Source organism: Ochlerotatus camptorhynchus, unplaced genomic scaffold (assembly GCF_037179485.1).
Source record: "Ochlerotatus camptorhynchus isolate MF236.1 unplaced genomic scaffold, CSIRO-AGI_Acam_v1.1 ptg000084l, whole genome shotgun sequence".
NCBI lineage: Eukaryota > Metazoa > Arthropoda > Insecta > Diptera > Culicidae > Ochlerotatus > Ochlerotatus camptorhynchus.
In genome coordinates, this window is record NW_027040574.1 from 1,392,603 (window position 1) to 1,420,434 (window position 27,832).

The window sequence follows — 27,832 nt, forward strand, 5'->3', positions numbered from 1 at the left end:
TGTATGGGAGCCCGCCCTTACAGAGGGGGGAGGGGTATCGAACCATCATAAGAACCTTTCTCGGCCCTAAAAACCCATGCAATTTTCAAGCCAATCGGTTCAGTAGTTTCCGAGTCGATAAGGGTCAGACAGCGTTGCCAGAATGTTTTAAAGCTTATCGGTATCGAAGGTTTTAAAAAATCGGTATTTATCGGTATTTACTATTTTAAATAATTTTATATTTTTGCCGTTTTTGAAAGCGACATTTTTTACTTTTGGACTATGATCGGAAAATTCTGGAAGAAAACTCCGGTGAATGTTTGAATAAGCTTCTGGAGGAAGCTGAAAAAACATCCATAGAAGAAATAAGCTCTCCTGGAGAAAAGTTCTGAGAGAAGTCGGAAAAACATCTACGGATCTTCCAAGGCATAAATTGAGAAACTTCTGGCGAAAATTTAAAGAAATTTTCAGAAAAAAAAAAAAATCAAATTTCACATTTAGATTTCGGAAATTTTAAATAAATTTCAGAAGTAGCCTTTTCCAAGGGAAGCCAGAAGAAGCTCGGAAAAACCTTCCAATAGAAGTAAAAAAAAACCAACTGGACAAAATTCCAGAACTAGACGAAAGAAATTTCTGGGAGATGTTTAAATGAAGTTCCTGGAGAAGACAGAAGAAACTTCCTAGAGACGCTGGCATGTAGATTGGAAAAAATAATTCTGGAGGAAGTCGGAAGCCTGAGCGCTAACGGAACAGTCGAAAGAAACAAAGACAAAATTTCGGAAGAAAGAGCCCTTGTGGGATGTGCTAATGATCCAGAAAATTTTCCAAATGGTCATAAAACATCCCTAAAGACCCCGCAATGCCCTGAAGTTTTTGGAACATTCCTGAAATGTACTTAGGATTACTCCATATGTTCTCGAGCTGTTTTGGAGTACTCTGATCATCTTTGAAATACTTGGAACTTCCCTGATTATGATGAGACTACCGGAATATCACTAATTAACTTTAAAGGTCTCTAGACTTTCTTGAAGATTGCAAAATTTTTTAAGCGCTCTCACAATTTTCTTGAATTTATTGTAACATCAGCATTGAAGTTCTCTGATCTTCCCGATTTTTCTAATATTTAAAAGTTATCGACACTGCCATTAATAAGCACGGAACTTCCCATAAAATGTTCTCACAATGTGCTAATGTTCGTGTAACTTCCCTCACGTTTCTTAAATTTGCATGAGCCCCTCGGAACATTGCTGAATATTCGGAAATTGCCTGAGTTTCTGGGAACTTCTTTAAAATTTCAGCGATTTCTTTGAAATTATTGATCTGATCTGATTTTCCTGATGTTTTCGGAGATTCCCAAAGTTCTCTCAATTCTCTCAATGCTAATGGAACTGTCCCGAAAACCATTGAATTAATTTCCAGACGTTCTTTGGGCTTGTGAAGTATACAAAATATTTATGATGTTTCCTTAAGATCACTGTAGCTCGCTGGACCGAGTTTAAGAATTTTAACAGAAGTTATTGAAACATTCTTTATTTTATCAAAACTTACTTAAAAGTCTGGCCTTTTCTGAAGTTAGTTAGTTTTCTTTATTATGGATGCTTTCAGCCTGAGACTGGTTCGGCTCCGGTGTTTTCTAAAGTTTAAAAGTTCCTGCAGCTAGTGTGGATCCGCAATCGTAATCTAGAAGCATCCCTGAAGCTCCGGGAAGAATCATTCGAGCGAAGGCTGAAGAAGCTTCTAAGGGAAGTCAAAATAAGTTTCCGAAAGGAAGTTAAATAATGTTTAAAAATGTTTTATTTCCTGATTCCCCCGAAATTACCAGAAAGAGCCATTGACTGTTTATCGATTCATGGGTAGCCAAAAACGGTGAGAAAATCGAAACATTAATCGAAAGAGTATCCATGAGACATTTTTGAAGATGATTTTTTAAAGACTCTAAAAATTTGAGATATTCAAAAAGATACAAGTCTCACACAATAATTTCCTCCGAAATCCTGAGTGCAGACAGGAAATAATTATTTTGATTATTTAAAAATCGGTATAAATCGGTATAACACTTCAAAAATCGGTATTCTGAGGAACCTTATCTGTATATCGGTATCTAGTTCGGAAATCGGTATAAATACCGATAAATCGGTATATCTGGCAACGCTGGGTCAGACAGACAGACAGAAATTCATTTTTATATATCTAGATAGAGCTGAAATTAGGGCCTAAAAGCTTTTGTAAACAATGACTTCTATCGATGATTTCTCGCGTAACATTTGAAAAGGGCCTATGTCCAAAATGTAAACAATCCAGAAAATGAATTGTAAATTTTTCCGCCAGTGTTTAATTCCTATATAAATAAATTGAAGTATTTTAGGCATTTATATTGTTCACAATAACAATAGTAACTATATCTCAGTACACAACATCCAAAACATGCGAAACGTTTTCAAAAATACATGAAAATCGATAAAAATTTAATATCACAGTAATAAGCCTTTTTGTGAATCTTTAAATGGTTAAGCCCTTTTTGTTAAGCCGTTGTGCTTGTCATCATAAATTGTAGGCCCTTTGTTAAGCCTTTTCTTAACGTCAAATAAATCATCGGCCCTGCCTCAAGCAGTAGGGCCTAGCTTTGATTTGAAATTTTTCAATCATCGGCCCTTCTACGTCGCTAGGCTTATGAATGGAACCTCATCGAACGAAAAAAAATATATGTTAGGCCCGAGGTTAGGCCGTTTTAGCATGAATGATTGGAAAAATTTCGTGGATCGGCCGTTTTTAAAATCAAGTTATTTTTAATGATTTTTATCGATAATGCGGAACATTCCTAAACGACTGGTAGCTAATTACCAGTGCTACAGAATGGTATCAAAAATCGGTTTGTTTACATTTTGATCATAGGCCCTATTCAAATGTTACGCGAGATTTCTAGGAATTCAAGGCACGTCCACGCAGACCAACCAAACCATCTGATAGGGGAAGCCTTTCCCTACCCGACGAGGATGTTGGTTTGCGTGGGCGAGCCTTAAATTTCTAGAAATCATCAAGAGAAGGCATTGTTTACAAAAGCTGTTAGGCCCTAATTCCAGCTCTATCTAGATATATAGATAGATTATGTTCGTAAAAGCACTGACCCATCCGGGATACAGTTCGTTTATGGTATTTGTTTCTTAGGGTTATGGAATGTATGAGGCTGATATTTGGCAAAAATGTATAAGTGAAACACATGAATAAAATAATTGATTTTCGTTTCGTGTAGAGGCCAGAAACCGATGTCCGACGCCATTTTAAATCTTAGATGACGGCTTCGGTTCAGAAAAAGTGTTAAAAATACTGTCAAATACCGATCAATGAGGGTATTTTTGGAATCAGGGTGAAATCTAGAGCGTAGAAATCGATGTCCGACGCCATCTTGGAAATCTTACACTATATCAATCAGTGCTCCAGAAAAAAACACGTGTTTATTATAAATGTGAAATAATTCGGGCGTTAATGGGTTAATCAAACATTCCCACTAGCGGTCAAAAAGATTGAAAGTTTATTGACTGACTGTAAACGGCGAATAATGCCTACGCGTTATCAAGCAATGATAAAGGAAATTACGTTCTGCCGAAGACAGAAAGTAGAAAGCAAAACAACCCCCCGGTTGCGGTAAGCGTGATTACCTCTCACCCCAGCAGGCCTGGGTTCAATCCCAGTCGGCGCCGCCGGGATGTTCTGAGGCATAACATCTCTGATCACGCCTGCCTTCGGAAGGGAAGTAAAGCCGTTGGTCCCCGGTTCATGAGTTTGATGGGTCGATAGGCGTCGGTAGCATTGGTGCTCAGCACGGAAAACCAGATCGACGGAAAACAAATCAAGGAAAAAACAAAGTTGATAACCCTATTTCTCTATCGCAGAACAAAACTCACCGGCCGTTGGTTTGTGTCCGAAGATCCCATTGAACAGTGCGGGCACACGGATCGACCCGGCTACGTCGCTTCCCACGCCGAACAGCGAAGCACCGGCAGCAATCAGAGCACCTTCCCCTCCGGAAGAACCACCGGCCGTCCGCCGATTGTCGTAGGGATTCAGCGTTCGGCCCGTGATGTGATTGTACGATTCCCAGCTGAGGCAGTATTCTGGCGTGTTGGACACCAACAGGGGAATACATCCGGCTGCTTTCAGCAGTGCCACCGCTTCTCCGTCGCGGCTCGCTCGGACTCCCTGACGGGGCAGTGAGCCTCCGGTGAATAGGGCACCTGCAAAAGGCAAAACAGAATAAACCATCGCAATGCATTCCCCGATAACCTAGTGGGATTTAGGTCAATGCTACCACGCCATAACGTCAGCGTTGATAAGAGCCTCACCCTTCAGCGCACAGCTTTCCTTCACCGTAAACGGAACCCCCAACAGGGGATAGGTTTTGATAAGCCAAATCGTTTGCATGTTGGTAATCATTTGGTCGGCCTTTTTGGCCTCCTCGATGGCAGTGGCAAAGCGTTCCTCCACGACTGCATTGATCAGTGGGTTCACTTCCCGGATTCGATCGATGTAGGCACGTACCACGTCTTCCGAGCGAAGCTGAAAGCAAAACAAAAATATGCACATATCAAACACCGACCGTTATTTTTTATCCGCTAAGTAAGCAATAAGCATTGCTGAGCCAATTAGACATACGAACACACATGCTTCTAAGCACATGTCGATTGAGCAGCGCAAGTTCAAGGTCGCCGTTGGTTGCTGACCACCCGCAAGATAAACAACATACATACGTCCAAACAACAAGGTATGGCACACGCTACCCGTTCCGGTCTTGACCACCACTAGACGGTCCATGTCTAAGAAGTTCTTAACCTTCTCTTGTTTATTATTATTCTGATGAACGCTTTTTTTTTTTGTATGGATACTTATATGGACGCACAGGCTATTAGCCAGTATCCGGGAAAAAAGTGCGTCTGACTTGGCTTTTTTTTTTAAAGGCACAATTCAGAGGGTTATTACCACCTGCCTTCGTAATTGAGATCTTTGCGTATACAAAAACGGTGACAACCACAATTATGATGATGATGGGGACGATGACATAGGTTAATGTTTTCAACGTGTAAAGTACAAAGTGGAACTATACCGTGATAAGTTTTTTGTTATTTAACTTGCCGACAAAGTGGTCATAAAGGTAAATTGGATGAACCGAAATCATTATTATTTAACTCGGCAAAAATAAGTTTCACTGAGATCTCAGCAAAAGTGACATTTGATTGCGGAGCCTCGGATAATGCTTAGCTGAATCTCAGCAAACAAATGAAATGTTTGCTGAGATCTCAGTAAAACTTTTTTTGCCGAGATTTGCACAGCCGAGCTCGGTAGAAAAAAACTAAGTGTGTATTTCCGTTAATCTTTGGGGAAGACATATTTGCTTTCATCAGAATAACTCAAACCTTTCCCATGTTGACAAATGAAGCTTCTCATATCTTTCTGATGCAAGGTCCGACCCAGAATGTTCGGAAAATCTAAAAAACTTAAAGCTCACTCTTGAAATTATTCGCCAACTAGGGGCACCTCACTCTAAACATTAGTTCTAATATCAATTTTTATATTCATCCGATGGGCCGAAGTGAATTCATTGGCGTTTCAATGGCGTTCAAAGGTCGAGTTTAGAATCCGTAGGCCGAGTTTGGCGTCAAGAAGCAGTATTAGACTTTTGATAATATCTCAACGATTGGTTTCTCTTTATCAAATCTTACGGTATGTCCCGAAAGGTAAATAAATTTGGAAGCCATCAGTAATAATAACATTCCGTTTGGTTCTTAACTGCGCTAGAATAAGAAATCCTAAGTTGAGCTTAATAGGCCGAACATGTGGTAGTTAACCCTATGTCTTCAAATCCACAGGCAAAAAAGTGCGCGCTTGACTTGCTTATAGAGGTTTTCACGTCTGGTTGTATTGGTAGGATATATGAGAGCGTGTTAGTCAATATCCGAGGAAAATACATAACAAATCGATGTCAAACTCATTTTGACAGATCTGCTTTCATACATTTTTTAGGTTAGCCAGAGGAAAATAATAAATAATTTTACACGGCGTTGCTCCCGCTAGTGTGCGTGCGTTAAACGTCAGGTAGGGTAGAGCATGGTGCATGAAGTAGTTCGCCTCCTCGTGGTGTGCCCTGGAAACGCTAATTATCGAACCCAAGGGAGAGATATTGCGGCTAAACGAACTACCGCAGAGTAGGGACGCTGGAACCCCATCCAGCTCGTCCCAGGAGGTTGAGAAGCCCTGCACAAACCCTCGTTGTGCAAAGGCAGGAGTGACGCCGGGTTCTTAGAGTGCTTAGCACACGCAGCTGGTAAGCGGTCACATCTGTCCTAAGCTGCCCTGTTGGACAGTTGGCTGGCTATCACGTCTGCTCTAGAACTCGGGCGAACAACGAACAGCGAACAACAAGAGGAAGGCCCTGCACAGCTGTTCACTGTGCAGTAGCGAGTGTCACGTCGGACACAACACCTAGTGATGCGCCATAGCGCAACCGGCCCCTCCCATGACGTAATGCTTTCGGGCGGTTCCGGGGAGGGCAAGGGCCTAGAGCACAGGGTAAGGTTTAGTAGGTCGGGAGAGCTATTTCTCCCATCCCCACACCCTAAGTTATCTTCTCAGGAGTCTGGGAGCAAATTCCCCCCTGTATAAAAAAAAAAGAAAAAAAAAAGGGTGGAGCAAAATCCACGGCACGGCGTTTAACGCACGCACATTAACGGGGTCTATCGCCGTGTAAAGTTGTTTATTATTTTCCTCGGGCTTACCTCAAAATGTATGAAAGCAGATCTGTCAAAATGAGTTTGACATCGATTTGTTATGTATTTTCTTGTATTTATTTTTAAAATTCGATCAGTCATAATCTGATTGGCAGAGGTTTGTTATGTAATTTCCTCGGATTTTCACTGCCACAGTTTCACACAGCGCACCAATACAACCAGGTGTGAAAATCTCTATACCTTCTGCAGCTGTGGAACTGGCAGAAAAATTTACCGTCGAAACCGAGGGGGGCGACACATCTAAATCTCAAATTTAGATGCTCAACAAATCTCACACTAGCGAATCAATCTTCGAAAAATCTTCTTTCATTTGTCGCATCTACTTGCATCGCGAATCATCTTTTTGCAGGAAATCTTCAGAATAGTCATCAATCCTCTTTCTATCTACTCAGCGTGCGCGCAGCTAGCCACAGCAAAACACAATCTTTTCTGCATCGTAGATAGAGTCGTCCCCCTCGGTCGAATCAAACATATTTCTAGATAGAACTGGAATTAGGGCCTAACAGTTTTTGTAAACAATGAATTCTATCAATTATTTCTAGAAATTCAAGGCTCGCCCCCGCAAACAAACATCCTCATTAGGTAGGGAAAGACTTCCCCTATCCGATGGTTATGTTGGCCTGTGTGGGCGTGCCTTGAGTTGTTTACAAAAGCTGTTACGCCCTAATTCCAGCTCTATCTAAATTTGAGGTAAATTTAAACGTAAACTCAGTTTGTTCTGGCCACAAACATAATCAAGTTTAATTTAAACGTATTCCATGTTTGAATCCATTGTCAATAATGTTTAAACAAAAATATTGTAACGTTTATTTTAAAAATATTCGTGTTGAAAATAAACGTATGAATATTTTTGGTTGATTTGACAGCTATATGTGATCAAAAATAAATATGTTTATTTTAAACATGCTTTTCATTATTAAAATAAAATAAAAAAATATTTTGAAATTATTTTAGCATTTGAATGCGGGATAAAACAAAATATTTAAAATGGATCGCAAATAAATGGAAATCGGCAGACAGGGCATCTATATTCCTGCTATTTTTCGATGCGATTAAGGGTGGTCTATAGGTGTTGGGATCTGGGTCCAAGATCCGGGGGGCCGTCGGAGTGGGTGTCCGGGGGTTCCAGTTCAGTAAGACCGGTGAAACTTTGTGATATTCGCGTCGGTTTGTCGTTTCTGACGCTGGTCCTCAGACCGGCGTCTTTCTACGTTTGGTGTTGGGGGATTATAATATATTTTATGCTTTTTCTATTGACGTCGGGTGGGGGTGAGGATGATATGGGGATCGGCATCAGAAACGACGGAGTGACGTTGATATTGTGGGGTTCCACTGGTTTTGTCGAGCTTGGAACACTTACTTGCGTGGGTTTCCGCACCATCTACATCGGTTTCGCCGCTTGCAGTCCGTTTTCGGTTGAGTTTGCCGAATGTAAACAACTAAGAGAAGAGGTGACAATACGGGGGCGAAAATGAACCACTTTTCTGTCAAACGTGAACCAGCTCCTGATTGGTCGATTTCATGTGCGTAAGATAGAGATAGAGATAGATAAAGATAGAGATAGAGATAGAAATAAAAGAGGAAGAAGCCAATTATCACCTCTTCCTCTTAGGTAAACAACAAGGAAAAAAGGACACGCTGAAGGTTGTTTACCCAGATTATGTATTGTTGAAATAAACATGCTTTTGAAGTTAATTCAAACATACATATTTTTGTTGAAAACGTGTTTTCAATTTACTTTGAATGAACATACCGTTCCGATTCAAATTTCGGACGATTAAAATTTCGGACACTTTCATTTTTAATTAAATATTACATCCAGTTAGAAACAATGTAATAATGTTAGATGATCGTGGTAGGCACTAGTCAAAAAAATTTAAAATTTACAAAACATGTGGATCATATTCGACCGAGATAATCAACTTTTAAAAGTGTCCGAAATTCGAGTTTAAGTGTCCGAAATTTGAATCGGCACGGTATATATTTTTGATTTAAATGAACAAAATTTGGTTTCGTGAATAGCTCTAGCGCTGCACGCTGTTTAAAAACTACCAAAATTTGGGTTGAATCCACCCAGATCGATCAAAACTGGACCTACCCAAAAATGGGTAAACTGTGTTGGTAGTGACAAGTTGACAAATGAACAACGTCGATCAGATTTATGTAAATGTTGTTCATTTGTCAACTTGTCACTCCCAACACAGTTTACCCATTTTTGGGTAGGTTCAGTTTTGATCGATCTGGGTGGGTTCAACCCAAATTCGGGTAGTTTTTAAATAGCGTGTTGAGGGAGGTGACTGTCAAATACCTAAGAGGAAGAGGTGACAATTGGCTTCTTCCTCTTTTATTTCTATCTCTATCTCTATCTCTATCTTACGCACATGAAATCGGCCAATCAGGAGCTGGTTCACGTTTGACAGAAAAGTGGTTCATTTTAGCCCCCGTATTGTCACCTCTTCTCTTAGTCAAATACGAACAATCGTTGCCTCGCATAACTGCACTGAAAATCCATCAATGAGATGTAAATATGTAAGGCTCATTGAATTTATCATCCCTTTCGTTCTCCCGCTGTTTAAATGGTTGAAGGAGTGTGACGTCATCCATTTAATCAGCCAGAGAATGAAAGAGACTGGGTCTCACCTGTTTCGTTTGGAACCCAGGTTGCTATGATTTTCATCCAAAATTAAGTTAAAACTACCCAACGGTGAAAGCATAACGGTTGAGTACTATTAACTGAAAATTGAGTTCTTTTTTACTTTGAATCGCAGCGTGTTGTAGTTAAACGGAATGTATCGATAAATATTTCAGGATATTCTCCGTAAATTAAGTGAAGAGCTTTCAAATCAAGCAGCATGACAATAACCATTGCCGACCACGCCCATCTTATCCGTTACAGATGTAACATCTACTTAACGAGAGGCCATGAAGGCGACTCACTGACGCCCCCATATATGCTACGGAGTTGCATAGTTGGGAAGGAGACGGGTCAGGATTCGCTTAAACAGGCGCTGTAACCAAACGAGTTCCTCAATTTAAATGCTGGGACATAATTTGGTAAAGTTTTTACGAATACTGATAGGAAATATAACGTAAACAAATAAAAAGGAAGGGTCTCACCCGAATGAATGAATGATCTGTAATTAGCCAGCCTCCTCGTTATTCATAAGCTTAAGATCAATAATTGATCTCCCAACTAAAATGGAGCTCTATCTCCTTGATCCTGATAATAATGGAATCAGTTTACTCTTGCTGGCCTCAGGAAGAAATGCATCGGAATAAACGCACCGTCATTGCATGATTGTCACTAGGAACCTCGCGATGTTCTGCTCATTTAATATACTCTCAGATCCAATAAATCCAATACGCAAAAACTCATGCGCAACACAACAAGCTTCACAATTTGTTAATTTAAATCCCATAAACACGGAAGTGAAATTTAAACACGTCATTCTTCAGCGTGACCTACTTCGATCTCCCAATCTAATCGACATAACTCTTGGGACCAGTGCTGCAAAATCTCGACAGTACACGGTGATATTGACAATTCTGCTTTGGTCACTCATTTTAGTTAACAGTCATAGTCAAGGCAAACCATGTTAATTGTCAATGACAATGGTGTCAGTGACGAACATGTGCAGATTTGTTAATTAGCTAAATTTGTAACAAAATTAAATGACTTGAGCAAAACAATTACATGGATCCATTTTAGTGAACAAGTATCTACGTCCTGAGCTACTTGGATAACAATAATGTGACACAGAATGTACTAAATTACACTTTTTGTTACCAGGTGAATCTTTGTCATTGACGAAAAAATGAATGAGATTTTGACAAAGGTTTTTTTGAGGATCAAGTCTGTCAGTGACTATGTGACGAACAATTTTGTCAATATCGCGCGAAAGTCTGTCAATGACAATGACAAATCTCAGCACTGCGGGACATAACGTCTGAGACAAAGCTGTGCCAAACTAGAATACACACTAAAAAACAAATTTAAAATCTAAAAAAAAAACATTCTTGGTGATTGAGGCTTTTAACAGTTTTTTTTTTCATTTTTCGGCGAAAATGTGGGATTTTTTCGGTGTGCATTTTTTTAAAGGCAAACCAGTTTCCTACCACTTTGTTTCATACGTCATTTCGATTAGATGATTCGTTTTCGTGCTATTATTTATTAAAGAAAATTGAATACGTTATTTTGAAATGTTAGGCCGACTTCCGTCACAAACTTGGTTCATTGCCTCTAGGAAACAATTAGGTAAATTTTCATGGAAATCGGAGAGGGAAAAATAAAATCGATTCGTCAGCTGGCGTGGAACTTGTTCGGCGTTGAATTGCTCAAGAAATACATTTTATCCAATCTTTCAAATGAAGTTTGAGCGCTGCTGTATTAATATTAATCCGAAGAGTCCATTCCAAACACAATGTGGATGACAAATGTGCTGAAAAATGAGTTCAACATAACATACCATAGTTGATGCAACAAGCTATTAGCATTAGTGGCTATTTTTAATTTATGTGCCATTTTAGAGCGCTGTTCGGCAAAGCCGCTTGCAGCCCTACAATTTCCTCAATGATAGCGCATCCAACTGTTTACAACCTCTCATAATTAATGACACCGTGTACCGAGCATATTAATGTGTGAATATTATACGAAATTGACCAGCAATGAATAACAAATGCTACCTAGGTAGGCACTTATAATAATAGATGAGAAATGGGAACGAGAACCACGGCTCCTCCCCGATTATCTCGCCCTGCAGAAACTAAACGAACAGTTGTTGTAAGCCTAGGCTTGGACATCTACGTGCTATGACAACGACAATTGCAACTCAGTTCACCGAAAGTACGTGTCATCAATTTCTATCACTGCTATTTATTATCCAATAGGAGAAATTACATGTGGATTATAGACCAACTTCGTGCGTGCTTCTAATTTCCTCGATATCATTCGTGACTAGGTATTTGGGAACTTCTACCGCTCGCAGGTTACATAACTAAAGCCGGTTGGAGAATGGGGTTGTTGTCACGAAGTATAACCGATCAGCACTCGTGTTTTTTTTTCAGTTACCGTGCGGACGTCACTTGCGATTAGCCCCGGTCCCTAGAGGTATCCCATTCTAAGCTATAGGTCCGATATTTATTACATATTTTTAAATATATCGTAAGTATTCTTAAGTATTTTTATGTACTTTAAATCTTAATTTAATTTTGATCGTAGTAACGTTAGATTTCTTGATAGAGCTGGAATTAGGACATAACAGTTATTGTAAACAATGACTTCTCTCGACGATTTCTAGAAAGCCATTGCTCGCCCACTCAAATCAACATCACCATCAGGTTGGGGAAGACTTCCCCTTCCCGATGATTGGTTTGCGTGGGCGTGCCTTGAGTTCCGAGAAATCATCGAGAGAAGTCATTGTTTACAAATTGCTGTTACGCCCTAATTCCAGCTCTAACCAGATTTATGTTCGGTTGCTAGTGTTGTTTGCTCCATCGGTTCGATAATTTTTAATTAATACATATAGATTTATTTAAAATGAAGTGTGGATACCTATACTGCCTATAATTGCATATCAGTCCCATATGGAAAAAGTAGGCATTGAGAAAATGGCAGTCAAAGTTACGAAGAGGAATTTACATGTAAATATTGGAAAAATCATATTAAATTTTTTGATATTTTTTTCAAGTTAAAATCTATCACAATGAAGCTTGCATGTTCTGTTATATCAGCGAAAAATATGGCGGTTCGAAAAGCAGAACTTTAACTTGAACTATGGACGAATGAATTTTAGGATGGGACTGATATGCGATTACTTTGCTTGATGGGACAAGCTGACTTGATGTTGTTTTCATATTTTTCATGATCAAAGTCCATAGTTTTATCACATAATATGAAAGTAGATGCCAATTGATAGTGGATAGCGGTGTTATCTCAAAATTGACGAAAATCCATATGGGACTGATATGTGGTTATAGGCAGTATAGGGGAAAAAGCCCTATTGTTGCGGTACTTTAGCAGCGTTAGAAGCCTATTGTTGTGGATGGAGGTCTACATATACAACAATAGGCTCACAGAACAGAAGGGGAAGTGCAAACAAATCGGTGAATCAAAAAGTGTTCGTTTTTCTGCTCAAAAAGCGATGTGTTGTGGTAGCGTTCCACACGGGCTTTCTATGTGCACTAACACTATCATAGCATGCTGCCTATCTTAACTGCAGGCAGAAGATGCCTTCTACCGCTAGGTGCGCTAGTGTTCGTAAATGACAAGTGGAGCCACTTTCTGATCCGCAGTTCCACTCCTGTTAGGCTGCTAACGCTGCTAACGTACCGCAACAATAGGGCTGTTTCCCCTACGTATTTAAATTCTGCATACGAAATGGTACCTTATAACAAAATATTTATTTTTTTAGTAATCCAGCTCGTGATCCAGATGGCAAACATTAATTGCAATTAGAGATTTGTATATGAAATGTAATATAAAATAAAAGCTGTACACACAGAATCTATTTTCATCGAACATTTACAATAAATCCACAGTTCACAAAAAAATCATAAACAACGATATGGTTTTTTAAATGATCTTTGCGAGAATGGAGCATTTTTGTAAGGTTAACATTTAGCACATAACTAATCAAAAAAACAAATTCATCCCTCTCTCTAACTCCAACTTGATCGGTTTGTTCAGGGTTAAATCATTAGTTTCTCGATAGTTTATCAACATGCCAGTACCCCACGATGTCCAGACCCTTCACTCATTCCTTGTTGCGATCAACTACTCCGGCAGATTTGTGCGGTCCATGCATGAGCTCTACCATTGGATGCTCTACTTAAAAATGATGGAAGGATGGAGTCTGACATGTCAATGGTCGTTTCAGCAGCTCAAGAGAATTCTGCAATCAAACTTGCTGCCAACCCACTACGATCCAAGCCTGGAGATGAATGTCCCTGCAGAATGAGGTTGGTGCGGTTCTTCTACACCGTTTTCCCAACGGTACGGTCAAAGCAGTTTATCATGCTTCCCGAACTCTCACGGATGCCGAGAAAAATTACGGTCAAGAAGAACAGGAAGGACTAGCCCGACAGACAATTCACGCTACACACGCATAACAAGCCGCTGCTGAGAATTTTTAAACAAAGAAGGGTACACACTAAGATTTTTTTACAGGAGTCAGTATTTTTTTACTGGGTTTTTGAATTGCTGAAAAAGTCGGTAAAAATTGACCGTTATCGGTAAGGAATAAAGGAAATCGACCAATTATATTTTCTATCATTAAATGGGGTTAACAGAACTAAGTATGTACAAGTTCAAAACAAATTTTCTCATTAATAAATTTTCCACAGATTTTTAAACTTTTACCGAACAGTTCCGCAATTCAAAAATTCAGTAATACCGTACTGACTCGATTAGTGTGTATTCCAGTCCACACTGCAAATTGAGTCTAGAGATTGGCTGATGTGCTCTCTCTTTTGATTGGTGAACACTCCAAGTCAGATGAAGACTACGTCATTGCCAGCCTGCCGTTGGAAACAGATGTCCGTTGTCTACAAGCGGAATCCGTTGCAGCGTTGCACGAGACAAAGCCAGACCAAACGCAGATCCCCTTCACTATTTGGAATTTATATAGAGACAGATAACAGCGCCATACGGTTTGTGTTGAGACAACGTTGAACTGCAGCGTTGGAAGAAAACACGCACACCAACATAGGTACAGCGCAAATCAAAACACGAAGCGGTTTCATCACTCATCGTCTTCATTCAGCTTCGACAGCTTCCGATTGTGTTTGCATTCGCCGACGTTGACAAAAACCTTCCTACGTTAAAAAATGGGAAAGTAATCATTATTCCAACGTAATTTTTGAATATAATGCGTGCTGCGTTGACCAAGGAGAGACGGCATATTTTATTACGTTTGTGTAGCAATGATTTCGATACGTTGCATTTCCTGTGGCTGGGGTGGATGTTGGAATAATCGTTTAGGGAGAGGGAATGGTTTTTTCATGTTTACTTCTATGCTTATAACGATTATTTTGAACAACAGCTTCGTAAATCATCCATTACTTTTAGAGATTTGCATCTTACTGATATCCGTTGTGATATTGAAAACTCTTTCACTCGAAACAAAGATATCTAAGTAACAAGATATCCAACTAATCAAATCCTCAAACAAGGCAATGGATACACCACCCTTATGTGATCGCAGTGCCATCTGGTAAGTGCACATTGAAACTGTTGGGAGTCCCCTTCCACCAACTTCACCACCAGGGCCTAATACCTGACATGTGTCAGATGTGAGATGTCAGCGTGGACGTTTACGATCAGCTGAGGGAAGAGGACGATATCATCCTCGATGATCATCATTTTATTTCGATAGCCGATAGATTCTTACTTTTTCTTTAGATTGCTCCGATTTTCAATCATTACAACTTTATACGCAACAAAAACTCTTGAGAAAACAATCACACATCCAAGCTAGCATCATGATGGGCTTGTAACATGTTTTGCTTTCAAGTGAAATAATTTACAATATCACCACCGGTATCAGTAAGATGCAAATCTCTCATAGTAATTGATGATTTGCGAAGCTGATGCTCAAAATAATCTTTATACGCACAGAAGTCCGAAGTGATTTGAGATTTGGGCGTCAATCGCCGATTTATCGCGAATAAAAGCTCAATTTTTAAAACTAATAACACTATGAGGTAGAGGTTTGATTCTTCTAACATTGGGTATAGTTTGATTATAAGATTGAGCTTTAATTCACGAGAAATTGGCGATTGACCTGTTTGTTTACAAATACAATTACGACCAAATCTCAAATCACTCCGGAAGTATATGTACTTGGAAAAAAACATACCCTCTTCCTAATGGGGTGTGTACACTTATGCTATTTCACTAGCGCTAATGAGCCAGCTGTTAGCAAAAAAGGTCACCAGCATAATGTAAACTGGGCAGCAGCGTTTACCAGCATGAGATTTCAGGAGCTACTGAAATTCGTGCTAGTTGGGTAGTCCACACAGATGTAAACACCCCATAAAGCATTATTCCAACCAGCCACTGGGAATGAAACGTATCGAAATCATTGCTAAACAAATATGCCGTCTTCCTCTGCCAACACAGCATGCATTCTAATCAAAAATTACGTTGAAATAATGATTATTTTCCTATAACGAGTGATTCGAACCAACGATATAGTTCAGCCCAATAAGTTACTTTTGAGTAAATTGCATATTCTCAAATTTGTGTGACTTAAATTAAATTTTGCGTAGAATATACTTAAGAGTAAGTATATTTTTTTGCTGATGTTAAATTGAAACAACTATCACCGACAAACCGACATGACACTTAATTCTGACTTATGCCCGAAAATCGTAAACGACCGATTCAAATATGCAGTGATCCAAACTGTCAAACAATCTAGATACAAATAATTTGTCCAGAATCGATCAGACACGAACCAATTCATAACTTTTGCATGCGGGTTCATGGCTTAGCTAAATATTTCCCGCGAACACGGAGCCAGCTGTCAGTAGTGTGCTTTGGTCAGAAATTTTATTGTTTTTGCTATGGTCATTCATGCCGGTTTGTCGGTGATAATACAGTCAAATTGGGTTGCTACGAATACTTCAAGGCAATCCATATTGTTTATTACTCCAAACAAAGGAATTACGGAAAAAAAAATACGAAATTTAAATAATAAATCACTAAACATACTTATTGGGCTACTTACGGGACACTGTCCCGTTAGATATCATTTGAAAAAGATAAATCGAAGTCATATATCTGTAGGTTTTGTGACTGTCAGACGGAGACCTCTCAACATTTGCTCTGGGAATGTTCAGCACTATTCGTGCGCAGAAGACAATATTTCAACAAAAGCATACTAAGTCCTTCTGAGATTTGGTTAAAAAAAATCCCAAAATGGAGGTTGAATTCATTCTAAGAATCATACCAGATTGGGGTACTCCGCATTATCAGGCAACAACGGCAGTTACCCTAAATGGTAACTCGTCGTCCTGAACAGATGCGATACTAAGCAGGGGTATACCGCACTAGACAGTGGTTCAAATCCCAACACAAAAAAAGGAGGCATATGGCGGGCCATATTGCAAGTATCTACCGAGGGGGGTGACTCTATCTACGATGTAGGAAAAATTGTATTTTGCTGTGGTTAGCTGCGCGCACGCTGAGTAGATAGAAAAAGATTGATGACGATTCTGAAGATTTCTTGGAAAAAGATGATGCGCGATGCAAGTAGATGCGAGCAATGAAAGAATTTTTTTCGAAGATTGATTCGCTTCCACTCACAAAAATATTTTCGGAATTTTTAAATCATTAGATGTTATAATGATATTTTGTCATTGTCAGACACAAGAAGAGGCTGAAAGGCAAGTATTTGACACATAAAACCTGTCAAATTCGCTTTCAGATAGTCACAATCAGCGATTTTACGACTCGCGAGCGCTCACTCTGAGTGAACGCTCACGAATCATAAAATCGCCGATTGTAACACTCTGGAATCAAAATTGACAGGAAGTATGTGTCAAACACTTGCCTTTCAACCTCTTCCTGTATCTAACAAGGACAAAATATCATTATAACATGTAATGACTTCAAAATTCAGAAAATCATCTTTTTATAGCAAGTGAGTGGAAGCAACCCTGTTTACAGGAATACAATTAAAATGGAATTTCGTTGAGAATTGGCATAATCCACAGCTTATTCCGAAGAGAACTACAAAGGAATTCTGGAAAGTCTTCTTAACGAATTCCAGGGCGACTAGAAAGTAATTCTGAAAAGAAATTGAAATGCTTTGTGAGGAAGGCTTCAGGAAATGCTTGTGCATTTTAAAGGTAGTTATAAGTAGTATTACATGGCTATTCTGAACAGAATTCCACGGAGATTGCGAGGAAATGTCCAGGAGAATTTTAATGAATCTGTGAGGAGAACTCGAAGAGAATTTATGATTGGATAATTTAAAAAAAATATGTCAAGAATTTCACAACTCTAAATAAGTTCTGACAAGAGTTTCAAAGCAATGCTTGCAAGAAGTTTTTAGGAATTCTAACATTAATTTCAAATAGTTGTGATAAGCATTCGAAAGGAACCTGTATCTTAGTTATAAATTTATAAAGTTTTGAGTTTTCACTCAATATTCCTATGTGACTAGACTAACAAGCGTCTCCATTGAATTATAACGAAGCATGGTCACGACGCATGGTAGAGGAGTGTTTTTAATTACCTTTCATTTGATATTTTGAATTTTGATCTTTGAAATCGGGCGCAGTGCACGAAACGAAAATCAATTATTTTATTCATGTGTTTCACTTATACATTTTTGGCAAAACATCAACCTTATACATTCCATAAGACAAACCACATAGGTCCTATAAGAATGCATAAAAGGTATGTGTGACCGCTTATACATTTCATTTGACACATGAGCTTCATTAACTTTTTGCAAAGCGTCTGCTTATTAGTTGACTTATACATTTTATGAATAATCAGCAATAGAAATTTGCCAAAAGGTATAAGGAGATTTCTATCCGTGTGGTTCAAAAATTATTATTTTTGAAAAAAATCATTTTTGGACCACCCTGACATGGAAATGGTCAACCCTTATATGACAAAATGAAAAAATACGGGTCTAACATTTTGCGATAAGGAACAAAACTACAAATTTTTAAGAAATTCTGAGAACCACTATATCGGTTGGCTATGGAATGGCTGTATATGTAGCATAGAAAAACGTATAACTTTTTACTCATTATGAACTACTAAATTTAATACGTAGGATGTGGGTCTACCACCGACAAACCGACATGAATGATCATACAAAGTATCATCAAATTTCTAATCAAAGCACAAAACTGACATCTGCCACCGTGTTCGCGAAAAATGTGTATTCTAGCCACGAACACATTCTATTCCGGGCAAATTATTTTTATCTAGATAACAAATTTCTATGGTTTTGGGACAGATGGGATCGCTGCACATTTGAATCCGCCGTTATGGTTTCTCGATCAAGAGTTAAGTTTTAGTTTCATGTCGGTTTGTCGGTGGGTCTACCCCATCTTCCCATACAAGCAGACATTTGTTTTGTTTTTTACAATGTTGTGTAAATATGTTTATCGTGGTGGCGCTTGGTCAATTGCTGGCGTTCAGGAAAACAGGAACCAGCCGACTAGAACGGTTCGGAATTTCTAATTACATTGTCTCAAAAGGTATCCTGATATTGTTCAAAATACAACATTCACTTTTTCTAAGTTTGATGGTAATAGAATGCTTTGTAAGCCCGCTCAACCTAATAAAGTAAACACGATTACCACCGCTGAAAGTAACGTCTCGAACAGAAGCAACCGAACACGCTGTAAGCAATTAATTGAGCTACAACAATCTGACCGGCCCACAGTCAAGTACAACCAGATTATCTAGAACGTTGCCATCTAGAGTTTTCAATCCGCTTTTACAGGTGACACGCTTTGATCGGAGCGGTTATTCCACCAGATGAGTTTATTTCTAAGCGCGAGCCGCTGGTAGAACCATCATCAAGCGGGGTACTTCTTTTCAGTAGAGAGGCTCGTATTTCAGGTGCCGGCGTCCATTCACTCTTGGACACCGGCAACCGGTCATTTTCATACGTCATATAAATACAAATCTGTTGACATTTTAACGATTGTGGCCTCTGGCGTCATTGACAGTGAACCTTTTGTAGACGATGTCTCTTCCCAACTAGAGTGCTAATTAATCACACTTTGCTAATGGATGCAGTATGTTCTTGGCAAGTGATGGCTTCTACTATATGGTTACATTATACGCACAGACAAACAGACATAGCTCGTAGAAGAAAATTTTTCAAAAAATATCGTCAAGCGTATTTTGCATGCCACACTAACACCCTCTATCATGCACATTCCCAAGCATTGTTTTGCAACCGGAGCATCAGTCGTTTATGCAATTTTTCACTAGTTGCTTTTCGTTCGTTCTGTCAACGCGTCAGCTGTGTTGAATAAAATCAAAACCGATGGAAGTCACGATGTCGGTTCTATGAAATTTCCCGTAGATCTATAGAATTGATTGAATTTTGCAGAAATACGGATTCGTAGGAGAAATTCACAGAAGCTCAGTCTTTTTTTAGGGATTTGATTTGATTATTTAGTGTGAATTTTCTTAGGCTGGAAACACGTTTTTAAACGTGGTAATGCATCACAAATGAGTGCCCTTCTACCACCGCTCATCTCTTTAATATCTATCAATCAATGTTATTCATGATGTATTGAACACCATTTACTAAAAGTGGATAATATTACACAACAAACGGAATGACCAATCAACTGTTTGAGTGTAATATTCAACGCCTTTCTGTTTTATCACAGATTAGTATGTGCTATAGTAATAACCCGATTTTGTAGGCCCCTCCGCGCATCAGACTTTTATCATTAAATAATTTCACAAAATCGTAATTCCAAACCATTCTCATGCATCTTCAAGATGGGTGTTTAAGGTATACTTTGGTGCAATAAGACCACTGAAAAAGCGCATGGGTTTCATTAGAACATTAGAAAAGGTTTTTCTAAAAGAGGGCTGACAAAATCGGGTCATTACAGTGGGATGCCTTGGTCCCTCTATCATTATCAACAGCTGACATCTACATAATTGACCAGAAAAAGAACTGTCATCACTGATAAGTGCAGAATGTAGTGGCTTGCTTAACGCTTCAGTGGCGCCACCTGTCATGCGAGCACATCCCGAACTAAAACCTTATTTGCGAAGAATGTGATTGTGAGTGTTATGTCTGTTTGTCTGTGTTATAAGCTTCCACTGGAACGCATGCCTGCTCTTAAAAAAATGGCAACATGAAAAAACCCTTTACAGTATTGTGTTGTTTTTTGTTTGTTTAAGGTTCAATATACCTAGTATGGAGCGATGTCAACAAATTCAAACCTAGTTTTTTTTTCGATGCATCCTTTCAGATTGCAAATAGCTCTCGACATTTCTTTCCTTTCGCTATTTTACACAACTAAAAGGACGCGAGATTTTTGCAATCTGAAAAAAAAAACTGGGTTTGAATTTTTTTACATCTTTCCAAAGTAAATTGAACCTTAACTGGGTGCTAATTTCTAGGAATTCTATAAGAAGTTCTCTTTTTAGTAGATGCTTATCAATCATTTGGTTGAAACACCATCGGTTTCCATATTTTAAACAGTTTCTAAATTAACAAATACCTACATATCAACTTTTTACTGTACAGCATAAGCTTAGTAGTACCAAAACACCAGCTGAATACTTTCTATTTGGGAAACCACATACTTCCTAACCAAACACATAAACTATATGCGTGATCATTAATGCAGTTTAATTGACCCATGGTCTTCATTAACAATCGTGCATGGCTTCTGCCAATTAGTTGATTTATGAATATTATGAGTAAGCAACGACATAAATTTGCGAAAAAGTAAAAGGGGATTCCTATCCTTCCACTGTCTGGTAAAATGTTGATTAGTAGGCCAGCTAAATATCCCGAGCAAAGTTTGAGATCAAAATGTGCTGTTGTAACTTTTCTTGAAGATAAGCTTGAAGTTAAGTTGCTTCATTTCGAAAACTTTTAACTGCATAATGCAAGCTTATCAGACTTATGTCGGGACAATTGAAACCAAAATAAGTTTTCAGCTCGGGAATCATTGCTCTTCGCTGTTATCATACCAAAAAGGAATGCCAAGATGAAACAGTCGGAAGAAAACACTTTCTATTTTAGTGTTCTCTTTCACGGTTCCTTTCCATCCGATGAATAGGTGTTTTTGTGCTTATGCTGTCGCCTCAGCAGAGTTGACGTTTTGCGCTTTTTTTTCATCAAAGCAATCACATCAAAAATCAGTGATGTCTGGAGGGGGGGGGGCAACTCGATCTACGATGCAGGACAACCTTTGCTTTGCTTTTTTGAGATGTACTCACGCTTAATACATAGGTGGAGTTTCGAACGCCTTTGGATACGGTTGTGTTTTAAGTTTGTTCTCTGTTTTGTGCGTGCATTCGCTTTCATAGTTTTCGGCTGCATTTGCCGGATTAGCGCTGGCACTCTGCCTCCCGGACGGTTATACGTGTGTGAGTGGTGGTTTTCTCGCTTTCCGAGAAGTTTTAGAATCGAGAAAGAAAACACGATTCATCATGTTGGCAAGCAACAGAAGATTTGTTTTTTTTTCTCCCGGACCAGAAATTTGTGGCATAGCAAGTGATAATTTTATTTTAGTTTATTTACGCGGTGATGTTCGTTCACTCGCAACGCAACTGTGAAAAAAAATAAGTGTTTTCGAACGAAAGTGTACCAAAAGTGCTTCTGAACGTGTTTCGCAGTTGGGTGTGGTGAAATTCGTGCATTCCCGGTTGATTGTGGAAATCCGTATCACAAAATTGCCCACCGATACCTTTTTTACCGTCCGACGGCGACGGGTATGCTTTCGCGAGAGTGGCGTTTGTTGGATCCGTTTTTTGGACGGGTGTGTTTTTTTGTAACTAGCGTAAGTGTGCCTGCGATTTGCATTGAGTGTCGGAGATTATGAGTAAGCTGAAGGATGCATCGCTGGATACGACCAAGACTGGACAGGCGTTAGCTGGTGGCCGGGAACGGTTCCTGGGCAAAGCACTAGATGCGACCCTCCTCCCAGATGACCATGGAAATGCAGGAAGTATTACAACAAAGGTAATTGCTAATAGATATTTTAGCAAACACAGACAGATAGCGGACATGGAGAACCAGTGGAGGTGCCGGGTAAAGGTGTTATATCCTAAACAAATGGCAAGTTACAAATTCGCTGTTGTCGTTGTCGTAAGGACCGTCGTAGTCGCTGTCGTAATCGCCGTAGGCAGTACCGTTAGTATATTTAAAATGGTTGATGGTTATCAACCGCTGAAAATATGAATTATCGCGTATTTCTGTTGTTCATTGCATGCCAAGTGAAATTAGAGAACGTAATTTCATTTGAATAGCTTGTTTAACCAGGTCTTAAACAATCGTCACGTCGGTCATAGCTTGTTATGATTGTCTGAACCATGCGTAAAGAGAAAATCGAAACATTGAACGTCGCGTGAAAGTGGATCTTAATGAAGGCCTAAGTAGGTACTCTTTCGTAGCTTTTAGTTTTAGGATTTCAAAGATCGTCGGTTGCAGTGGTTTGCTTACTGCGCAGAAAAACGCGGTCCCAGGTCCTTTCATATTAAAAACGTATGGTAAAATCGCTTGTTTATCGTGTATTTTTAGCAAAACTTTTCGTTGTCGTCGGTGCCTGGTTTGAATAGTTATAAAAACTTGAGTAACGCTATAATGTGATATGAGGGGTTCGGTGGCCTTAGAGCAACCGGTTTTGCTTAATGGGCAGAACATCATGAGTCTAATCTCAAGCCCATCCACATTCCAGATTCGTCAATCGTTTTATTTGTTAACATGACTACAACAGCAACTCAACGATTAAAAAAGAGCTCCTTTGCCGAGTGGCAAACGTTTTTGCTTACTGAGCAGAAGACCGTGGGTTCAATCCCAAGCTCCTTCGCGTTATATGATTGTTAGGACATCAATTCAGTTTATCGTTTACCAAAACGAACCCTGCTGCAAACCCATCCCTATTACCCAATATCCCAGTGATTCCTCGTGGAAGTGCAGAGGTGTTCTCGGCTTCCATCAAAGCGAGTGTCACGTCAACACATTCCTACCCCTTCCTTTCTTGACCTGTGTTCGGGCGCGGCCGGCGCTGGTATTGCCTAGTTTTAGATCATCAGTATTTACACATTGAGGAAGATTGCTAGTCCCAAGAATCGTCTATTGGTTCTATGTGTAATTACAGCTGGTCTGGCAATAACAGAGTAGAAACCGTGGGCGGTCAATCATGCTCATGCTCATGCTCATGTACTCACGCTTCATAGATAGGAATACGATTGATGATGATTTTGAAGATTTCCTGCAAAAAGGTGGAGGGCGATGCGAGTAGATGGATTTAGATGCAAAAGAAGAGAAAAGATTGTTTGTAGATTGAATCAGATTTTTTGACCATCTAAAATTGAGATGTAGATGTGTCACACCCCTCGGTGATGATTACCGAACAATCCGCTCATGCTCAGGAACGCTTCGAGATATCCCTGATGGTCCTGGGACGTCTAAAACTGAAAATGAACCCGTTGGTGGTGCAGGTAGTACGTCTTCTAATGGCCAGTTTCTGCTTTTTCCTTACAACATGTTCATGAAAAATTCGTCCAACAGCACATGTAGTGGTAAAATCGGATCGGCTTGAACTTCTGGTTCGCCAACGTCAGCTGGTACTCAAGCTCGCAATCGGATCGTCCAGTAGCACATTGTACACCACGTTTCCTTTACGCTCAATGATGCCACTTTTCAATAAAGCTCGCTTGAGTGTGTCCAAAAATCGCTCTGCTTGTCCGTTTTACTGCGGGCGGAATGGTGGCGTTTTGACATGTTCAATACCAAGTTCTCGGCAAAATTCAGCGAAGAGCTCGGAGTCGAATTGTGTCCTGTTATCCATAACCAAGTAGAGTGGACAACCAAATCTTGCAATGCACTCGCGAAGATCTCTAGCCATTTTGAGTGTGCATCCACAATCACCAGCAAGACCTTTCCTCGCAGTGGTCCAGCATAGTCCAAGTTTGGACGGGACCAGGGTTGAGCTGGAATGGGTCATGAGGAAAAAAAAGGTTTAAACTGGAGCTTGTGATGCAGCGCGTGGTTTTCAATGTCAGCATCGATGTTTGGCCAGTAGACGTAACTCCCAGCAATCGATTTCATTCTCTGCATTCCAGGGTGACAAACATGCAACTGCTTCAGAACAGGAGCCTATAACGATTCAGGAATGGTAAATATGTCCATGAGCATGATGCAACCTTTCACTGCGTACACCGCTTCCCATCGTTTGTAGAATCGCAGGATCTCTCCGGATGAGTTGGTTGACCAGCCTTCACGAAGTTGTTGAAGCACCGACAAACCGACATGAATGGCCATAGCAAAAACAATAAAATTTCTGACCAAAGTTATGAATTGGTTCGTGTCTGATCTATGCTGGACAAATTATTTTTATCTAGATCAAAAAATCCTATGAATTTGACAGTTCGGGTCACTTCACATTTAAATCGGCCGTTTACGATTTTCGGGCATAAGTCAGAATTAAGTGTCATGTCGGTTTGTCGGTGGTATCATATTGTCTTCCCATTTTTCATTTCCATTTGTAGTACACATTTAGGTACCCCACAGAAAGGTTCTCATCCTATAAATTGGACACTTGAGCCTTGTATAGCGAGTAAGTCGGCTTTTTCGTTTCCTTAGATTCCGCTTCAGTTGCTTCAGAAGTATTATGCACTCCCACAACAGTTTTGATTGGCATGTGAAAGATTGTAGTGCATTCAATGCTGGCTGCCTGGCTATCTGAAAATATGCAGATTCGCGGCTTCCATCAAAGCGAGTGTCACGTCAACACATTTCTACCCATTCCTTTCTTGACCTGCGTTAGGGCGCGGCCGGCGCTGGTATTGCCTAGTTTGAGATCACCGGTTTTTACACATTGAGGATGATTGCTAGTCCCAAGCATCAGGATTTTCAAAGGATCACATTTTAGTCCTTGTTACTTTTTATGACTTGATAATAGTGACAAGACTCGGGTAGTGACCACCAAGGTGCACCGTTCGGCGTTTCTATATTGTATATTTCAAATCAAAAATATTGTTTATGTTCATAGATTTCACATAATCCTTTTCCCTTTGTCCTTCTCCTTTTCCTTTCCCTCTTCTTTTTTTCAGAAAGCGAGTAATGGCGCTATAGCCATAAGTCATAAAAGGCTAGGACAAGAGTTAGTGCTCATGCCCCAACCGTCAGAAGAAAATGGATCATCACTTAACTTTTCTAGCTTTGATGCTTCCAACGACCAACCTATCATATAATTACCAAAATCGGAACGTACGGTACGAGATGTGCACGTTTAATCCATTTATTGGATTCTGAAGCATCGTGTTTAAATCTTCGATTTAAACAGGCCCGATGTTTTCTGAATCATCTTGCCCCTTAAATGCTGCACAGTAGGCCTGGCTGTTTCGATATGTGTGACGCATCTTCGATGTGAAACATATCAAATAGACAAGAAAAATTATGTTGGTATATATATCATTTTCCAGGATGCTTTCTAGAACTGGCTGTGTTGGTGTTAGATTAGATTAGATTAGATCCATTAATTGACCAACTTTTGAGTGTTACTTGTCTTCTGCGAGTGAACGGAACCAAACCTTTTTTTGATGGGTTTATATATAACCCTTCATTTTGGCACCACTGAAATGTGCAGTTCAATGCAGATTGCATTCTATTCAAACCCGATAACTTCGAAGCCTTCTTCCACTAGTTTATTGAGAAGATCATCAACAACAAGTGACCATAATAAGGGTGACAATACACCTCCTTGAGGTCACCCCCTAGTGGTCTTTATTGTTATTGATGATTCTCCCAAGTCATCCGATGCTTCCCCTAATAAAAAATTACCATAAACGAACGATAACCCAAATGATGGAACTATTCCACAAATGGTTCGGATGATACCCAGAACACGTCGTTAAGCAAATTAACCATAACATTTTTATTAGGGTCTCTATTATTCAGCATTTTCATAATCAAAATTAAAATGCAAGGATCAACGTTCCTTTTTTTCATTGAGTCTTTTTTATAGATTCAGCTGAGCACTGCATCTTTCCTGCTAAATTCCCATTCCTTCGAAATTTGATTGATGGAAAAAATACAAAAGGTATGCAAATCCAAAGTCAATTTCAGAGCCCGGCCCGCTGTGCAGAGATCAGTCAGTTAAGCGTTTATGGGCAGTGTTACAGTATGCACCAATAAAATTTCCGGAATCAATCTCAACACCACATTGACATCATTTCTACCTGATCGAGACTAATTAATGCATAACATGAAGATTTGAAATGCAAATGATAACCGCGCAACGACCAGACCCGTATAGCGTCCAATTTAAATACAATTCTGCGAACGATCGATTTTATTTTCGAACGAAATTCCCTCAATCGACCCAGCGCCTCCATCGATGCCACAACCCTTCGCATCCAACCACCACAACCCTTAAATATAGTTATGCACTTACCTCTTTGTTTCTGATTCGCTCCGCCAGGTCGACGGCCGGCATCTCCAGCATCTCGTTGCGAATTTCCGGGAAGGGCGTCTTCCGCCGTGGTCCTCCGACGAACTTAATCAGCGGTATAACCAGTACATTTGCTATCCTGAGCAGGACGCCCAACACTCGTAGCCACAGTTGCATCTTTTTTGTTTTCCTGCTGTCCTATATCTAGAGTTCTAGAATCGATAGTTCAACAATCGTTCTTCGCAATCGATTCAACGAAAAATCACCATAACCTCTCGCCTCAGAGACGACGCGAAACGCGTACGACCAGAAAAATAGCACTTTCTCAGTATCCGACCACGTAACGACTGCTATTACTACTGACTGGCTAGTGCCGGCTACTAACTAATTCGAGTGCCGAGCCGAGTGGGAAGCTTTTCTCTCACTACTCCTTCTAATTCTTCTAATGTAACGTTGTTGTTGTTGTTGTTTTTTCTTTCTAGCGGCTACACTGCGACACTGATGTCAGTTATAAGACTTCCTCGTATCGGGACTTAGAACTCCTCTCTTCTCACACTGTTCTCTTTTCGCAATGCAATAACGGTCGATAGATAGATTTCAATTAGTACGACTACTCGGGATCAATTATTATGTCTAACCGCTTCACCCACTTGTGTCACTTAGTCCGCATTGATGGACTCTTATCACGCAACCGACTCGATCGCCGCTTATCGATTTTAGATTTCGGGTCAAACCGACAAAAGTACAAGCTTGTTAGCTACCTACAATCGGCTACAGGCATATATCACAGCTCGCGATTCGTGAGTAGCTTTTGAGGAGACCACAACTCTACTCGCGTTTCGATACTTTCGTCGTCCGCGTGGAAGGAACGCGCGTCCGGCCGGGCAAGAATCTAGGAACCGAATGATTCGCAGTCGTCCACGATGACCTCTCGAGCTGGACTT

At 39.8% G+C, this 27,832-nt stretch overlaps 2 protein-coding genes across 2 annotated transcripts in view; one reads left to right on the forward strand and one right to left on the reverse strand.

The window, feature by feature from the left end:
* The window catches only part of LOC135698303 (fatty-acid amide hydrolase 2-B), a 38,331-nt gene extending 10,515 nt beyond the window's left edge, over nucleotides 1-27,816 (reverse strand). The window contains exons 1-3 of the mRNA XM_065218217.1: nucleotides 26,892-27,816; nucleotides 4,320-4,533; nucleotides 3,882-4,211 (exon numbers count right to left, since the gene is read on the reverse strand). Of these exons, the coding sequence (XP_065074289.1) occupies nucleotides 3,882-4,211; nucleotides 4,320-4,533; nucleotides 26,892-27,065 (718 nt within the window). The 5' untranslated portion in view covers nucleotides 27,066-27,816. The remainder of the gene's footprint in view (nucleotides 1-3,881; nucleotides 4,212-4,319; nucleotides 4,534-26,891) is intronic.
* LOC135698296 (zinc finger protein 595-like) overlaps nucleotides 1-27,832 on the forward strand; it is a 195,581-nt gene that overhangs the window by 37,981 nt on the left and 129,768 nt on the right. The window lies entirely within an intron of this gene.